Genomic DNA, 20,096 nt, shown 5'->3' on the forward strand with positions numbered 1-20,096 from the left:
AAAGAAAAGTCACGAATGTAACAAAAATATAGAAGAGGAACAAAAGTTCCGCATACATTTTTCACATTTAAAAGAAAAAAATTAACAAAATGTGTTTTTTATGATTCTTATGCTGCTGTTGCAGCCGAGTGATGAGTGGCTGTTGGCTGGCTGACTTTGCTTTTGATTTAACCAACAATCCAACCAACTCGACTTTTTTTCCCTCAACATATTACAGGAGGCATTGTGGTCCAATGATGATGAAAGCATGCTGGGCTGGCTGGTTGTTGGAAAACTATAAGATAAGAGATTCTTTTATTTTGCTTTGTGTGTTTTCCATTTTTTTTTTTTTTTTTTTTTTTTTTTTTTTTTTTTTTTTTTGTAGCAGAAAAAATTTCTCTGTCGATAAGTAAAACAAAACATAAATGAAAAGAATAGTTCGCTTTTATGTGGCTGGATGGCTATAAAAGTAACAGCAAACATGGAGAGAGAAGAGCAACAAATACTTTAAAGACTTTGTGTTATTAAAATTAAAATCATCTGCCTACAGGGCGGCCGTAGAGGAAGATTCATGTTCATGATCTGTGGGGTAATTCGACATTAAATAGGTGATAAATAGAGCCTAGAAGAAGTTTTGCTGGAATTAAGGAGAAAACATACTGTGAATAAGATTATAGTTTATGGACAGCCCGTGGAGAAGAGGAATTATTGACGGAGTTGGAAAAACTTTGAGATTCTATGAAAAAAAACTCAATACTTCTTGGACATTGTAGGGAAACTGGAGGTAACAAAAACTTTTTTATGAAATAAATGCTCTAAACACCATCTGTTTTTTTTTTTTTATAGATTTTTTAGTTTTTCTATATAAATGTTAATCTCGATTATATTTTCTGAGGAAATTGTTGCTATCGACAACTTTGCCATAATGCGATTATCGAAAATATTGTCGATAGGCAATAATAGTATTGGCAAAACATTTACAGGAAAACCATAGAAAAACAGAAATTGTTCTTATCAACCACATTTTCAATAGAAAAAGTTGCGATCGACAACATTTTCTATAGAAAAAGTTGCGATCGACAACATTTTCTATAGAAAAAGTTGCGATCGACAACATTTTCCATAGAAAAAGTTGCGATCGACAACATTTTCTATAGAAAAAGTTGCGATCGACAAAATTTTCTATAGAAAAAGTTGCGATCGACAAAATTTTCTATAGAAAAAGTTGCGATCGACAAAATTTTCTATAGAAAAAGTTGCGATCGTCAACATTTTCTATAGAAAAAGTTACGATCGACAACATTTTCTATAGAAAAAATAGGTGTTATCGACAACATTTTCTATAGAAATTGTTGTTATCGAAAACATTTTCTATAGAAATTGTTGCTATCGACAACATTTTCTATAGAAATTGTTGCTATCGACAACATTTTCTATAGAAATTGTTGTTATCGACAACATTTTCTATAGAAATTGTTGTTATCGACAACATTTTCTATAGAAATTATTGTTATCGACAACATTTTCTAAAGAAATTGTTGTTGTCGACAACTGTTTTATGAACAATATTTTCAAGAGAAACAGTAACCACCGTTTCTATACATTAACCAAGTTTTTTTTATAGAAGTTGGTTTTATCGATAACATTTTGTTTTCACAGAGTTGCTATCGGTTTAATTTTCTGTAAGAAAATGGTTATCGACTCAATCCATAATGTGAATAAGACCTCTTTATCCTTCAGTTTTTTATTCATACCTATCCAACACTTGTTTATAGAAAAACCAAACCAGGTCAAATTCCAAATTGCAGTTTGCAAGGACTGATCCTGTGTTTTGTAAAATTTAATTAAAACCCCGAATGCAGGTATATGCGTTTGTGTCTACGCTTAAATACCCAACTCTAACTGTTGTTCTGTACTCACCTGTGAATCATTAAAATTAAAATCTCTTTCAGCGTTTGAAATTACAGGATGCAGCACCAATAGCAGCACAAAACTGTATAGCACTAAAGGATGTGTTGTTGTTGATGTTATGTTGCACCAGCGTCGCGTTGTCCTTGATGATGGTGCGGCTGCTGCTGAGGATGGCGATGATGATGAATATGGCGATGTCGCTGACATCATTGTTTCTGTTGTTGTCGATGCCATCATCGACAACTTCCTTGTCCTCGTCCTCGTTCTGCTACTGCTGATGCAGTCGCAGCTATGGCTGTTGTGACAGTTGTTGTCTAAATCTGTGGCGTCGCTAAATGTCGTCGCTAAACGCGAATTTAATTTGGCCACCATCAAGAGAAGACTTTTTCGTGTTCTGCGTTTTTGTTTCGTCTTTCGTTTTGGATTGTGCAAAACGCTGTAAGCAACTAAATTTGTTGTAAAGTTGTCGTAAATGTAAAATCCTAAAAATAATTTTAATACTTTTTTTCTTTTTGGTTCGTGGTAAAAAAATAAAAAAGATATCTTAAGTCGTAGAGGACTTTAACGCCAATGTTTTGGTTGCACGTTGAGGTTGTCGTTAGCAGCAGTGATGGTTTGGTTGATTGACAGACACCGAAATAAAGACCAGGGTAGGTTAGCACAAAAAAATTGCAGGCTAATAAATTCCAAAAGTTACTTCATCTGTAAAGAGAACGGGGGGGGGGGAGAAGAAAAAAATAAATGAATATTTTGTAAGAAAGACCACTGAAATCAGAAACAAGTTAATTTGGTCGACATGGCGAACAGAGAAGCGCATTAATGAAACTAGAAGCGGCATTATTGAATCGAATGAATGAAAATGTTGTGAAATTGTTGTAAAGAGACAGTGGAATGGTATTTGAATTAAAAGCTTAACGTTGATATCGATAGCAACATTTTCGGCAGAAATCGGTAAAGGCCATAACTTTATGTAGAGAAATAGGTGATGTAGGTAAAATTTTGAGGAGGCATTGTTATCGAAAATATTTTCTATAGAAATTGTTCTTATCGACAACATTTCCGATAGCAATTGTTGTTATCGACAACATTTTCTATAGTAATTGTTGTTATCGACAACATTTCCGATAGAAATTGTTGTTATCGACAACATTTCCGCTAGAAATTGTTGTTATCGACAACATTTCCGATAGAAATTGTTGTTATCGACAACATTTCCGATAGAAATTGTTGTTATCGACAACATATTCTATAGAAATTGTTCTTATCAACAACATTTTTTATAGAAATTCTTGTTATCGACAACATTTTCTATAGAAATTGTTGTTATCGACAACTTTTTTTGCGATGGAAATCTTCTATGTTATCTTCTGTTATCTTCTATAAAAATTGTTGTTATCGACAACATTTTGTTATCGACAGCAACTTCTATAGAAATTGTTGTTATCGACAACATTTTCTATAGAAATTGTTGTTATCGACAACATTTTCTATAGAAATTGTTGTTATCGACATTTTCTATAGAAATTGTTGTTATCGACATTTTCTATAGAAATTGTTGTTATCGACATTTTCTATAGAAATTGTTGTTATCGACAACATTTCCGCTAGAAATTGTTGTTATCGACAACATTTCCGATAGAAATTGTTGTTATCGACAACATTTCCGATAGAAATTGTTGTTATCGACAACATATTCTATAGAAATTGTTCTTATCAACAACATTTTTTATAGAAATTCTTGTTATCGACAACATTTTCTATAGAAATTGTTGTTATCGACAACTTTTTTTGCGATGGAAATCTTCTATGTTATCTTCTGTTATCTTCTATAAAAATTGTTGTTATCGACAACATTTTGTTATCGACAGCAACTTCTATAGAAATTGTTGTTATCGACAACATTTTCTATAGAAATTGTTGTTATCGACAACATTTTCTATAGAAATTGTTGTTATCGACATTTTCTATAGAAATTGTTGTTATCGACATTTTCTATAGAAATTGTTGTTATCGACAACATTTTCTATAGAAATTGTTGTTATCGACAACATTTTCTATAGAAATTGTTGTTATCGACAACATTTTCTATAGAAATTGATGTTATCGACAACATTTTCTATAGAAATTGTTGTTATCGACAACATTTTCTATAGAAATTGTTGTTATCGACAACATTTTCTATAGAAATTGTTGTTATCGACAACATTTTCTATAGAAATTGTTGTTATCGACAACAACATTTTTTCTGTGGAAATTGTTGTTACCGACCATCCTTTCATATTTTTTTTTTTTTGATAGAATACTTGAATTTACGATATTTCGGCCTTTTAAAATTAACTCCACTCCACTGTATTATAAATAATTCAATTTGGTTTTCAAATCAGATTACAGTTTTTCCCAAGAAAACAAAGTAACCAAATTGACAACTTAAGACATTTACTGAGATTTACGAAAATCCCAACAAACGACAAAAAAATGTATGTCATTGCGCATACAAATATGACGTCTGACGCCAGTTCTGGGCCGCCAGCTACTCAATCATAAAATGCCAACAAAAAACATTTTAAAATATTGAGAAAAAATGTCATTTAATTAGATTTTAAATGAAAGATAAAATTTTCGAAAAATATGCTGTAGGCCGGCCGGGTGGTGAGGTAAGGCTGACCTGTTTTTTTTTTTTTTTTGGTTGGTTTTCAATGGAAATTTGTGGCATTTCAGCATTTTGCTTATCATAGAAGAAAGTTGGTCTCTATCTTGCCGCGGCTAACAACAGTAGTACACCTCTTTGAAGCAAAAATTGTGTCACAATTATTTTATCTAAAATTATTTTAGAGGAATTTTTTGAGAGGTGTATTTCATGTCTTTCACGGGGTTTTCCTTATCAGCGGCGACAGCAAAGTATGCGTAATGAATAACCCTTTTTCTACCAACTACTACTGATAACAGAATTTGGAATGTGGGTCAATGTTCAAAACTTTTTTCGAATAACCGAAAAAACTTATTTACAGTTGTATAAACATTGTTGTGCACCATGTGTTTTAAAGAAAATTTGATTTCTTTTTTTTTTTTTTTTGAGAAAATTTAAAAAAGATTTGCAAGCGAAGAGCTTGCACAGGTCTTCAACAGATTAAAAAAAAATGTTTAAAGCTCAAGTATCTGCCATCATATTGTCGTTGCTATTGACATTTTCCATAGAAATTGTTTTATCGACAACATTTTCGATAGAAAATTGTTGCCATCGACAACATTTTCTTTGTTGTTATCGACAACATTTTCGATAGAAAATTGTTGTTATCGACAACATTTTCGATAGAAAATTGTTGTTATCGACAACATTTTCCATTGGAAATTGTTGTTATCGACAACATTTTCCATTGGAAATTGTTGTTATCGACAACATTTTCTAAAGCAAATTGTTGTTATCGACAACATTTTCGATAGAAAATTGTTGCCATCGACAACATTTTCGATAGAAAATTGTTGTCATCGACAACATTTTCGATAGAAAATCGTTGTCATCGACAACATTTTCGATAGAAAATTGTTGTCATCGACAACATTTTCGATAGAAAATTGTGTTTATCGACAACATTTTCTATAGAAAATTGTGTTTATCGACAACATTTTCTATAGAAAATTGTGTTTATCGACAACATTTTCGATAGAAAATTGTTGTTATCGACAACATTTTCGATAGAAAATTGTTGTTATCGACAACATTTTCCATTGGAAATTTTTGTTATCGACAACATTTTCCATTGGAAATTGTTGTTATCGACAACATTTTCCATTGGAAATTGTTGTTATCGACAACATTGTCGATAGAAAATTGTTGTCATCGACAACATTTTCGATAGAAAATTGTTGTTTTCGACAACATTTTCGATAGAAAATTGTTGTTATCGACAACATTTTCCATTGGAAATTGTTGTTATCGACAACATTTTCCATTGGAAATTGTTGTTATCGACAACATTTTCCATTGGAAATTGTTGTTATCGACAGCATTTTCCATTGGAAATTGTTGTTATCGACAACATTTTCAAAAGCAAATTGTTGTTATCGACAACATTTTCTATAGCAAATTGTTGTTGTCGACATCATTTTCTATAGCAAATTATTGTTATCGACAACATTTTCTATAGCAAATTGTTGTCATCGACAACATTTTCGATAGAAAATTGTTGTCATCGACAACATTTTCGATAGAAAATTGTGTTTATCGACAACATTTTCTATAGAAAATTGTGTTTATCGACAACATTTTCGGTAGAAAATTGTTGTTATCGACTACATTTTCCATTGGAAATTGTTGTCATCGACAACATTTTCGATAGAAAATTGTTGTTATCGACAACATTTTCCATTGGAAATTGTTGTTATCGACAGCATTTTCCATTGGAAATTGTTGTTATCGACAACATTTTCAATTGGAAATTGTTGTTATCGACAACATTTTCCATTGGAAATTGTTGTTATCGACAACATTTTCTATAGAAATTCTTGTTATCGACAACATTTTCTATAGGAATTATTGTTATCGTTCTTCTCAGAGAAACATTTCGAAATGCAACAAAGGGAATAAAAATTTAAATACACCCACAAGATTATGGAAGTGAGTATAAAGCCGTGTTGTAATTTCAATAACACCCCATTCCCCATAATTTTGTTTTTCCATTTATGTGTTTAAGCGTTAAATGGATGGATATTTGGTGTGGTCCGAAAAGAAAAACGAATTTGGGTTTCTAACAACTCATTCATCCGGTCGTTTTAATTCTTTCCACCATTCGTCCATCCATCCAGCTGGTCATGCTCGGCCGTGCACGTGTGTCCTTGCCCGCTGCTGATGGCCACTGCCACCGCCTGTCAAACATATAAACCCGCTCACATCCAAACAGATGGTTTATTTGGTTTCAAAGCAAAAACATTTGTTTTATGGCCTGCTTAGGTGGTTGGGCTTCTTCGTCTTCTGCCATCCAGCAGTTGCAAAAGGGATGATCTCAACGAACGTTGGTCAGGGTCATTCAAAAATGTTTATAATTGTTTACACACATATGTACACACTTCCTTATGGACCTCTCTCTCCCTGCCACTTTTTCACTCTTGGTAATTTTTAGGAGATGTATGTAGATAATAAACTGCTGTGGACGGATGTGAGATTCTCCAATTCCGGGACATTGGTCAGTTGTCCATCAAAAGCAAATACTTACTCGCTTCAATGGAAACCCCCCGAATAAAATTTTATTCAGCTGCTGGTGTTGGTGGTGTTGCTACCTAAAATAAACTCCCTAATGTAGGTCATCTTCTCTATGGGCATGTAGTTGGTTGGTTGGTTGGTGGGTAACTTGGTTAGATGGATGTGTTGGCGGCGGGGGGTACTCTTCTTTGTTTTTGTGTGTGTGGTCGGTCGCCTGCGGCACACATTTGCATGATGCCCTGGTCGAGGCTGTTGATGCCCAACCATGTCAATTCCATTGCCCAAAAACTCTGGGTGTCGAATTCATTGAAATATTTCATTTCACACATTATTGAGCAGTAGGAACAGCATTTGTTTGTTGTTTTTGCTTCGAAACTGTCCATTTTTCACGTATCGATTATTGACAAGGGATCAAGAGAATATTATTTGGAAGGGCAAAGCTGTCGATGATTTATCACAACAAGTTTTTGAGTAGGGATTAAAACTTATTATTGGACAGCAGCATTAGAATTCGGAAACAAATGAAGGCTGGGTATTTGCGGGGAATTTAGTCAGAAGGGTGAGGCAATTAAAAACGCTTGTTGGAAATATTTTTGTAGTTAATTTCAATGCGGTGTTGTAGGTTGTTTGTTGGCGATTATTATGCCAGGTCGAAGCTAGAGAAAATTAGTAATGCGATAGATAGAAAATAAGAGGAGATTTGAGCAACGACAAAGCTTGTTGAATCAATGTCCCTTGTTTTAATTGTGGCATAATTAAGGGTCAATAATTGTGCAATTTTCTACCCATAGAATCCATTGGGAGGCATTTTACAGGGTGAGATAAAAAACTGCAACAAAGTCACAGTCCATAATTTTTAATTTTTTTTTTTAAATTTTATTTTAATAAAAGCAAAAACGGCCGGAAATAGCATCAAATTTTTGAATAAGTTTGGATTTATTCAAATTGGTCACCTTTGCCACGAATTATGGCCTTCAAACGGCCAATGAAACCGTCACACGCTGCCCGAATGTTGCTCAGCGGTATTTTGGCCCATTCCCGGCGAAGCGCTTGCTTGAGGTGATCGACACCTTGGTATTTTTTAGTGCCAACCTAGCTTTCCACAATGCTCCAGACACAATAGTCCAACGGATTGGTATCCGGAGATTTTGGTGGCCATTGTGCGCTGAAAATGAAACGAGGAATCTCATCTTGTAACCATTCATGCCGAGAGCGACGGTGCTGTGTCCTTTCGGAATGTCCAAGGTGTGCGGCCAAAATGTCTGCGTACCTAAGGCTTGAATACACCCTCCAGAATATTTTCGCAATAATATTTGGCATTTATACAGATGCCACGGTCGATTAATATAAACGGAGAGCGACCATTGGCTGTTATGGCGGCCCACACCATCACCATGGCCGGCGCTTGAGTTCTGGTGGCCAACCGAAGGTGGTGCACATTTTCAGCTGACCTCTTTGGCAAGTAAACCCGAACATTTTGTTTGTCTACAAACTGCTGGACGACCAATGTTTTCTCATCGAAAAAAAAAAAAAAAACAAATTCTGCAGTTCACCACTTTCGGCAAAGCGAAGCAACTTTTTAGCTCTTTTTTGTCTAATTTCTGCCTGTTGCGGTGTAAGTTTTAGCACTTTGTGGAATTTCAATCGCTTTACCCCGAGCTTATTTTTCAATATTGCGACGCGGGTTTCGATCAAGTCGCTTCTTTATTTTTGAAGCCATTTCTGCTTTTTTCCGTCCACTTCCTTCACGTCGGGCTACGCTACCAGTATCGCGGTAACGAGCAAAGGTATGAGACACATAAGATTTATTCACATTTAAATGCTGGAATGCTCTAACGATAGCCACTTCTGCTTTTCCAGCCAAATATAAAGAAATCACACTATCACGCTTGAATTCTGTCACGAATAACTTCTTTTTTTCTGGAAAATTCTCACCAAAATGCTTTTGTTCGCTTGTAAACAACGTAATGAGCTGTCACTGGAATAATTTTAACAGCTTTCGGACCAGTGGCTTAGAAATGACAGCAGCCTGAAGTTGGTTGCAGTTTTTTCAGAAGAGTTCGCAAATATATACCATCTTCACAACAGATTTTTGGCTTTCTTTGAGCGTTTTGTTTTTCAAAATCTTGAACCCTATGCGGTAGAGATACCAGAAGAAATGGTCTGATCTCCACTATCTTTATAAAAGATCTTGTGTTGATGAAATGAGATCAGATATACCAAGTCTAAATGGAATCGGATATTCAAAATGTTGACGTTATGTGGGGAGGTACCAGAATATGCCATCTTCACAGCAGATCTTGTGTTAGTATAAACAATGGGATGTGTGAAATGTGAAGAGAACCGGATGCTTACTTCAAATTATTTCATTAAAGTTTTGGTTATTCACAACTTTGACTCTTTATGGCAGGCATCAGAAGGAATGGTCCGATCTCTACCATCTTTATAGCCGATCTTGCTTTGATAGAAATATTAAGATGTATTAAGTCTGAATGGTATCGGATGTTAATTTCGCGTTTTGTGATCTTCGTGGATTTTTAAAAATTTGAGCCTTTGTTGGAGAGGTACCAGAAGAAATGGTCCGATATATTCCATCTTCTCACCAGATCTTGGTTTAGTAGAAATAATGGTGTGTATGAAATATGAAGAGAACCGAATGCTTATTCCGGATTTTATGATAGTTTTGGTTATTTGAAACATTGACCCTTTGTGGGGGAGGTACCAGAAGAAATGATACGATATACCTTGGGTTAATAAAAATATTGTAACCAAATTCCAGCCCGTAAACAAATTCCAGTCCGCAGAGCAACAGAAGTCTACAAAAAAAAATCAGACGTCGATTTTCAAAAATTTGACCCTTTGTTGGATAGGTATCAGAAGAAATGGTCCGATTTATTCCATCTTCACGCCAGACTTTGGTTCAGTAGAAATAATGGGATGTGTGAAATATGAAGAGAACTGGATGCTATTCCAGATTTTATGATTCTTGTGTTGATGAAATATTCCGATATACCAAGTCCGAATGGAATCGGATATTCAAAATGTTGACGTTTTGTGGGGGAGATAACAGAAGAAATGGTCCGATATATTCAATCTTCACACGAGACCTTGGGTCAATAAAAATAAATGTATGAAATTTGCAGACAATCGGACTCTTACATCACATTTTATAAGACTTGTAATTATTTAAAATGTTGATATTTTTGGCGGGAGGTACTTGATGGAGGGGACCGATATTGTCCATTTTCTCACCTGACAATATGCAGATTTGCAAAGATGGAGCAAAATCGGATTATCCTTTCTCATTCCGTGCAGTAGAAAATGTTTTTTTTTTTCTGAAAATTTTGACCTTTTGTGGAAAAATACTAGATCGATATTGCCCATCTCCGAACTTGATCTAAGTTTGAAAGTAATAATACGATGTTCCAAGTTTGGTCCAAATCCGATACTCCGCACCAGCCAGCTGACAGACAGACGGACGGACATCGCAAGATCGACTTCAAATGTCCTGAAACTGATTTGACCCAAAGAGACCTAGTGTCTAAAACCATAATTTCGTTGAGGCCCATTTTGGCCGTATCAAATCATATGTGACATTATGTAGCCATATGGCTGAGTTTATAATAAGTCGGTCTTTTCTACTTCTTAAAAAAACACTTTTCTTTAGCCCATTTTTGCTCCATTTTGTATTCAAATCCAGGCAGCCAAACTTAACCATGTAGCTTGTCAAGCCGCTGACACAACAAAGTCCATTAACACATTTCAGCCATTTGCCGTCTAGACATGCAAATGAGAGCTTCTCTTAGGGATACAAAGCCATTAGCAACCTCTCAAGCTGTAGTCATTTTTTCCGAACGAAAAATCCTTAAAATCCCCAAAAAAAAAAATGAATAAGGAATTCACCCCAAATCCAGGCGGGAAAAAAATTCTCACTTTACACACGACAATAGAAGAGGAAGTGAATTATGACAGCCCAACAGAATTATGAACGCCAACATAACAACAATTTTCGTTAGTACCTATTTCAAGGTCTCAGAATGCGGATTACTTAAGTCAATATTATTTTTTATGATTACTATTATTATTATAGCTAAAAATATGTTTATTATGTAGCGAGTATGTTTTATTGCTTCGGCAGACAACACACGGCTAATAAGCGGCAGCGTCAGAAGCAGCAGCAGTTAAATGAAGAGGTTAAGAAAAGGGCTGAATCGTTTCTTTATTTGTTTTCGTTACGAACAGCAATCAACCAAAAATGTGTTTTACTTGTTGTTATTTTTATTTTTCACATTGCTTGTTTCCCAATTTTCTTGAATTTCATTTTTTAATGTTTCATTCATTCAAGAGATAAACAAAACAAACACACACACACACACACCAAAAAATACAGTCAAAAAGGTCAATATTGCATGTTTTCACAAAATTATTTCATTTCGAAGACAACGAAATAACAACAACAACAACAAAGATGACGACGCTTTGACAGACCATTAGTATGAGAATGAATGGGAGAACAAGTCAGGCTGACAGCAGCAGCAGCCGACGAAAAAAAGTTACAACATCGCCAGCGGAATGACAAAACACATTCCGCACACCCCACTCTCCAATCCCATAATCGGGTGGCCCATAGCTTTAGTCATGCACTCACTCAGAGTAGCAATACTTCGCATCGGATGTGGAGAGGCGGAGGAGAATTTGGGCCCCAAAACAAGGCCGGCCGTAAGAAGTAACAACAAGCAATAAACGTGGTGGCGGGCAGCACAGTGACTCTTTTTCATCGTCGACGTCTTTGTCGTCATAAATTGTTAAAAAGAAATACCCAAATTCCAGCCGCACCTGGTTCGCAGAGCAACAGAAGTCTACAAAACGTAGAGCAACAACAACAACAACACTAAAAACGTATCAAGAGAGCACCAGCCAGCCAGACGTAGCATTTTACAATACACCAGCAAACGAAGAATACGAAAAAAATGAAAAAAAAAACAAACCACGTACCGCCGCGTGAGTAAGTGAGGGAGAGCACGTCCCAAAACCGTATCTGCCAAAATACACTTTTCTTACTCTCAACTGGAGGATTGTCTTGGCGTAACTAATTCGTCGACAGCCAACTCATTTTTTGCCGGGCCATAGCCAATTCGAACCCAACCTCTAGTTGTTTGATGTGTTATTTGGTCGAATGAGTTTGGCAGTTTTTTAGAGTGACGTTTTACTGGCATTGCCAATTAGGTTGCTAATACATGTTGGAGTTGGTAGCAGTGATGAGAATTTATAGGCAATGGGTACATTTTCATGCCCTCAGCCATATAGCTAGAGGGGGTATATATCATTTGATGCCGACCAAAGGTGCCTCGAAATAACGGTTTTAGACCCTAGGTCTCTTGGGACCAAATCATTTGATGCCGCCCAAAGGTGCCTCGAAATAATGGTTTTAGACCCTAGGTCTCTTTGGACCAAATCCGTTTCATGATATTTGGAGTCGATCCAGCGATGTCCATCAGTCCGTCTGTCTGTCTGGATGATGCGCTCATTAACTATCAAAGGGAGTATCCGATTTGGTCTAAATTTGGTACATTGTAATATTATTATCAAAATTAGTTGGACTTCGGAGAAAAGGTCGACATTTTCAAAAAATATTTTACTGCATATAATATAAGAGAAAGCATCATTCGATTTTATGCAAACTTTGCAAATGCCAATATTGTTGTCAACCCTAGATCAGGTGCGAAAATGGACAATATCGACCCACTCCATCACATACCTCCCCCCACAAAGGATCAAAATTTGGAATAATTATAACTCTTTTAAAATGTGAAATAAGAGTCCGATTGTTGGGCAACCAAATATTTCTACTAACACAAGATCTGGTATGAAGACGGAATAAATCTCAAGGGCCAACATTTCAAATAATTATAAATCTTAAAAAATGTGAAATATGTGTCTAATTGTCGTCAAATTTTATACGTTCCAATACTTTTTATTAACACAAGATGTGGCGTTGAGGTAGTATGTGTCGGACCACTCCTTCTGGTACCTCCTCTACCACAAAGGGTCAAAAGTTTGGAATAATTAAAACTCTTATAATGTGTGAAATACGAGCCCGATTGTCTTCAAATTTCGCACATCCAAATATTTCTATCAACACAAGAACTGGTATGAAGACGCAATATATCGGACCACTCCTTCTGGTACCTCCACCGCAACGAGTCAAAATTTGTAGCCATGAAGTTAGTAAAACGTGAAATGACGGTCCTTTCAAACATCTCAATATTTCTATAAACACAAGACCTTGTATGAAGATGGAATATGTCGTACCACCCTTTCTGGTATCTCCCCCAGAATGGGTCAAATTTTTAAATAATGTGTCATAATATACGAAATAAGCATCAAATTCTCTTCCAATTTCATATAACCCAATAATATTACAAACGTAAGTTCCGATGTGAATGTGATAGATATCGGCCTACACCTCCTCTGGTACCTCTCCCACAAATTTTCACGGTTTGCAATACTTATATCTCTCATAATTTCCGAAACAAGTTGGCGATTCTATTCAAACTTATTATGTCTACATATTTCTTTTCAATCATTGATCTGATATGAATATGTAATTTATCGGCTTACTCCTCCTTGCACCTTCTCCACAAAAGTAAAAATTTTAATTAATAATCATTTCCATAAAATTGGTTGTGGATATCTGGTTTTGTTCAATTTAATCACATCTGTCGACAAAACCGACTCATACTTTTTACCTTATTTTTCAAAGGAATTTTGGAGAATTATCATTTAGAGTTGGTAATAGCACTCTCTCTGTGGCAGAACTATATTCGGTATTTGAATGATTTTTTATACATTTTTCAATATAATTGTTTAAAGTTTGCTATTTCGATATTTTATTAAGTCACATTTTATCAACTCTTTTTAAATTAAATTGCTAAAGAATTGTGAAAAAAAAAGAAGTGATATGCGAAATGGCACTGAAGAAGAAGGTACCATTGTCTTGAAATTTTCATCCCTGATGGGAGTTATATCTAAATGGATTCGGTCCAAAACTTAGCACACTTTATCCACTTCGAACCTGATCTTATGACACAAAAACCGACTCAATTAAACAAAAGTATCGAGGTTGGTGTATCAAAGACGGACAAAGATATATAGGGAAGCAATCTTCAAATCTGAGCAGATTATCTTCACTTTCGATAGAGTATTTGAGCCACACAAATGAGCTATGCAAAATTACGGAAAATAAATGCGACCTGTAAACATGTAATCTATAATTTTTTAAATATTCCCCTTTTAGATTCTCAGATCATTACCGGTCTTCAGATTTTCAGAGTTCTGGCTAAAACGTGCATTAGCAAAAATGTTGCATTGCAGGTTCAGATTTTGTAATAGCACTGAGTAACGTTGCCCAACCTTTACCTTTTTTCATCGGTTTTAATTTTTTTAAATATTTCGAACTATTACCAAACCGTATAATAAATGTAGCACAGTTATTTGTTAGTTAAATTTAAATCGGACAAGTTTTAGGGTAGTTAGTACCCAAGTACCTCAAATATGATTTCTCATCTCTGGATCATACATGTGTTGTCTAGTTTGTGAGTATGTTTACATTGCAGTTTGATGGTTCGTTTATCCCTTTCATACAAACAACCGCAACAGCAAAAGCACAGCACTTTTTTTGGGAGGCATACACATACCCAGCATTTATAGGTGTTTTGTATCGCAATTCACAGGATTAACTTTTTTAGAATTTCAACAGGGTCACAGTGTTTTGGAAACTAAAGAAATTATTTTTAAGAGACATTGCGAGCTATAAATTCAATTAAAAAATTATTATTTTAATAATAGTTTCAAGAGAATCTCAGTGGTATAAACATGATTTTTTGAGGTATATTTTCTGGGGGTCCTTCAGAGCCACTAACGCGAATTTTAAGGCATAATTGTTTAATTTGACAGCTATAATGTATATTAAAGGAAATATTTTCTAAGGGACCTTGTATATTTTTAGGGATTATTTTCTAAGGGTTTGAAGGCCATAATTCGTGCCAAAGGTGACCAATTCGAACAAATCTAAATTTATTCTCAAATTTGATGCACTAACGATATCCGACATTTTTTGCTTTTATTCAATAAAATTAAAAATTATGGCGTTTGACTTTGTTGCAGTTTGTTTATCTCACCCTGTATGTGTGGGCCAAAATTCCAGCAAATGGAGTGAGGGGCCTTGTGGATTTTAAGGACAATTTTTGGGTGGACCTAGACCGTGATTTTTAAGGCTTATTTTCTGAGGGGGCTTTGACAGCTGAAAACGTAAATGCTCAAGGTGTAAAAACGTGGATTTTAATATACTTTCAGAGGAACGTGAAACATAAAACATGCATTTTTAAAAATATTTTCCAAGGGATCCTGACGACCGTATTCGTGGTTTTTATGGAACATTATTCTGGGGGACCCTAGGAGCTAATCGGGCGATAAACCTTAATTATGTGGATATATTTTTCTATAGCCTCATTCGGGGACTTTTTAGAGTTATATGTGTAACATGATTGTCAAGAGTTATGTATTTGTCAGCCGAAATCGACTATAGTTTCGCAAAAAATATTCATTGAGGTTCCACTGTTTGATAAAGCGTATAATAACTATTTTCGATTTGTAGATGCATTCATAGATCTTTGAGTATATGAATAGGACCTCTTTAGGAACTTGAAAAAAAAAAAATCCGTCGGTAAATAACGTCGCTAAAATCGTCAAAATACCGAATACCGGGAGGTAACTTTATATGGGGGCTATACGAAGACGTGAACATACATAAGTAATTTTTTGTCATAGGATGTAGCACTCATTGCGAACGTAAAATACGAAATTTAAAACAATTCTGGTAAATAACGTCGCTAAAATCGTCAAAATACCGAATACCGGGAGGTACTTTTATATGGAGGCTATACGAAGACGTGAACCTACATAAGTAATTTTTTTGTCATAGGATGTAGCACTCATTGCGAACGTAAAATATGAAATTTGAAACAATTCTGCTAAATATCGTCGCTAAAATCGTAGAAATACCGGATACCGGGAGGTACCTTTATATGGGGGCTATACGAAGACCTGGACCTACATAAGTAATTTTTTATCATAGGCTGTAGTACTCATTACGAACGTCAAATACGAAATTTGAAACAATTCCGGCAAATAATGTCGCTAATATCGTCAAAATACCGAATACCGGGAAGTACCTTTATATGGGGGCTATAGGAAGACGCGGACCTGCATAACTATTTTTTTATCTCATAGATTGCAGTATCCATTAAGATCTTCCAATGCGAAATTTTAAACGAATCCGTCGAATAATGCCGCTAAAACCATAAAAAACCCGAATATCGGGAGATACCGTCAAATGGGGGCTATACGAAAACGTGGAAAGACATGACACATTTACGAACTTAACCTGCTATCTTTATTGGTTTAAAAATGGCGTGATTCAAACAGACAGACAGAAAGACCGGCATCGCTAATATAAAAATAATTGTACTTTGCAGGTTATAACATGAGTATTTCGAGGAGTTACGTAGGAAAGACCCTCTATAGAATGGTGGAGGTATAAAAAGTACAGATGGTAGTCCTTTACTTCTAGAGGTCTCGGTATATGTGAAAGTGATTTCAAATATTTTAAGCCTTAGGTTTGTATCGAATCAAAATCCACAATTTTCTAACTCTTGACCAGAAATCTCTACTTAGAACACTGTGCGGTGGCATTTTTCCCCGGCACATTATCAACACCACGCTATTTAACCTAACAAAACTGGCAATAATGTCTATTGAGAATTTGTGTACTGAGAATTCTGCTGTTGGCAGCCCACCACCTCCAGCAGCATATCATACTCATGGACGTTGTAACTAGACTGAACCTTGTAACCCAACCAACTAGTCAGACAACCAGCCAGCCAACCAGCCAGTCATTCAGCCATCAGCTGATTGTAAATCATTTAATGACCTAGCATGGTATGGCACGGCATCTAAAATACTGGTGGTGCAATCAAGTGACAACGAATTGGTGAGTGAGTGACTGAGTGAGTATAACAACTGCTGGTAGAGCCCTAAAGTAATGGTGGGGGGAAGGGGGGAGTGATACGAAATGAAAACAAATCTCATGCTAAATCTTTAATGGCCAGTCAGCCAACCAACCAGCCACAAAAAAGAAATAAGAATAACTGAGACTTTTATAGGTATTGCGTGTGGCCCGAATCATTTTGGATTTTAGATCAGATCGTTTTTTTTTTTTTGTTTTTGGTAGTAGAATGTTTCGTTGTTGCACGGAATATGGCGTTTAGCACACATGCGACTAGTTGCGAAGCCAAAAACAAAAATTCCTTTGCTCTAAGGCCACTAAACGGGAAAGAAGCGGTAAGAGGGGGATGAGAAGACATGTAAATCCCAGGAAATTTGTAAACAATGCGATTGCGTTGCAACGAAAGGGAATAGAATTGCAAAAGCGAGATTGCATAGATTCCAATATCAATTGCACGTAGGGAATAGGAAAGATTATTTTTGATTTGCTGGCTGGCTGACTTGTCTCCTGTTATTTGCTGCTGGCAAATACCAGAGCACACCGCAGAAGCAATAGAGCAGCGGACTATGAAAAACGAAGTCATTGTCACTTTAGTGCTAATCGAACGTTAATTGCGAATGCCAGGTCAGCGTCTATATGGGATATTTCGAAAATATTTAAAACTATTTTTATAACCTCAGCCATATGGCTAGAGAGGGGAAATATATCATTTGATACGGCCAACATGTGCCTTGGGATCAAATCAGTATAGGAATATTTGGAGTCGATCTGGCAATGTCCGTCCGTTCGTCCGTCTGGCTGGTGCACACGGTAACTCTCGAAGTGTGTATCCGATTTGGTCCAAACTTGGTGCAACGTAATATTATTACCAAACTTAGATCGAGTTCGGAGATGGGCAATATTGGTCCACTCCCATACAAAAAGTCATCATCACTTCGAAAAACAAGTTTAAACGTATCGGTCGGTTTTGCCAAACGGTGTACTCAATGTTCCATTATTTCAATATATTTTGACTTCTGTTACGATTATTCCAATTGTTGATCCTCTATGGAGTAGGTTCCGAAAGAATGGGCCAATATTGTCGGACCTAAAAAACATAATATAAATATTGTGACGTGCCAGGTTTGGACTATATCGACTGCTTTCTTCACTTTATAACTTTCTGAAAATTTTTATATGTTCGTAAGGTACCACATATATTCGAACGAAGTATTCCATTTTCATACTTCATCTAATACAGGTAAAAACAAAGTTACAAGAAAATCGAATATTTTTGTCCAATTTTATGCGGAATCATAAATTCAATATTTATCTCAGGTTTGTCAGGTTGAGAGAAATATTTAGATGTAGCAAGTTTTAAAGATCCGCTGACATGTTTCGTAAGTTATGACAGATAAAAGTAATGAAAATTGTGACCCTTTGTGGGTGAGGTATTAGAAGGGATTGGCAGATATCTATCATCTTCACAACAGATCTTGCGTTGGCTAAAATGAAATTTGAGCGAGTTTTCGCATTTTATGAGCTTCATGGATATTAACAATTTTGACCCTCTGTGGAGGAGGTACCAGAAGGAGTGGACTCGACATATATTCCCTCTAGTGGACCCTCAAATATATCCCTCTTTGTGGGGTAGGTACCAGAAAGACTGAATCGATATATTTCATCTTCTTAGCAGATTTTGTGTTAGTAGAAAAATTGAGATGTGTGAAATTTGCAGAGAACCGGACGCATAGTATGGATTTTATGATCGTTTTGGTTATTCGAAACTTTGACCCTTCTTAGGAGAGGTATCAGGAATGGCCACCACTTTTATAACAGATCTTGTGTTGCTAAAAATATTGAGATGATCCAAGTTTGAATGGAATCGGGTGGTAATTTCGCGTTTTACGAGCTTCATGGTTATTCAAAATTTTGACCCTTTCTGGGGGAGGTATCAAAAGAAATGTTCCGATATATTCCATCTTCATAGCAGATCTTTTGTTACTAGAAATAATAGAATGTGTGACATTTGCAGAAAACCGGATGCTTATTTCGGATTTTATTATCGTTTGGTTATTTAATACTTTGACCCTATGTGGGGGAGGCACAAGTAGGAAAGGCCCGATCTCTACTATCTTTATAATAGATCTTGAGTTGATAAAAATATTGAGATGTGTCAAGTTTGAATGGATTCGGATGGTGACTTCGCGTTTTATGAGCTTCATGGTTATTCAAAATTTTTAGCCCTTTGTGGGGAAGGTTCCAGAAGAAATGTTCCGATATATTCCATCTTCATAGCAGATCTTGTGTTAGTAGAAATAATCGGATGTGTGAAATTTGCAGAGAACCAGATATAGAGTTGCCCATATTCGACGGACCCATGATTCTTTGGGCCCATTCCAATCGACGAGGCTTGTCCGCAGGCAACATTTTTTGCGTCAATTGAATTTTGTACGGGAACAAATGCAAATCAATGCGAATAATCCGTTGTAAAGTGGACCGAGCTATGCCCAACTGATGAGAACGGCGTTTTTGGGATGTTCTTGGGGATCTCTCAACACTGGCTCGTACGGCAGCGATATTCTGTTGAATGTAAATTTCAACTATTTCGTGGTGGCATGGTAAAAATCTGCTTGGACTGACGCTTCAAACGCGGTATGTCATTAAGCGATGTGACATCTTTGTCAAAAGTTATGGCGTTGCCAGATGCGTCCGTCGAATATGGGCAACCCTGTACTCATTTCGGATTTTATGATCGTTTTGGTTATTCGAAATTTTGACCCTTTGTGGAGGAGGTACCAGAAGGAGTGGACCGATATTTCCCATCCTCTTACCAGATATCGGGTTATTCAAAATATTGTGATGTGTGAATTTTAAATACATTCGGACTCTTACGTCGTATTTTATAAGAGGTCAAATATTGTCCATTTTCGCACCTGACCTAGCACTGATGCAAATATTAGG

General features: G+C 35.9%; 1 protein-coding gene across 7 annotated transcripts in view; it reads right to left on the minus strand.

The window, feature by feature from the left end:
- Positions 1-20,096, minus strand: part of LOC131803917 (uncharacterized) — a 289,037-nt gene that overhangs the window by 48,913 nt on the left and 220,028 nt on the right. For 6 of the 7 annotated variants that reach the window (XM_059125839.1, XM_059125841.1, XM_059125842.1 and 3 more), the window contains one exon: positions 1,900-2,592. In XM_059125839.1, coding sequence (XP_058981822.1) covers positions 1,900-2,262 — 363 coding nt within the window. In that variant the 5' untranslated portion in view covers positions 2,263-2,592. Of the gene's footprint in view, positions 1-1,899; positions 2,593-12,082; positions 12,179-20,096 lie in introns of those variants that run through there. The other variant, XM_059125840.1, reaches the window with a different exon arrangement.

Source organism: Musca domestica, unplaced genomic scaffold (assembly GCF_030504385.1).
Source record: "Musca domestica strain aabys unplaced genomic scaffold, Musca_domestica.polishedcontigs.V.1.1 35, whole genome shotgun sequence".
Lineage (NCBI taxonomy): Eukaryota > Metazoa > Arthropoda > Insecta > Diptera > Muscidae > Musca > Musca domestica.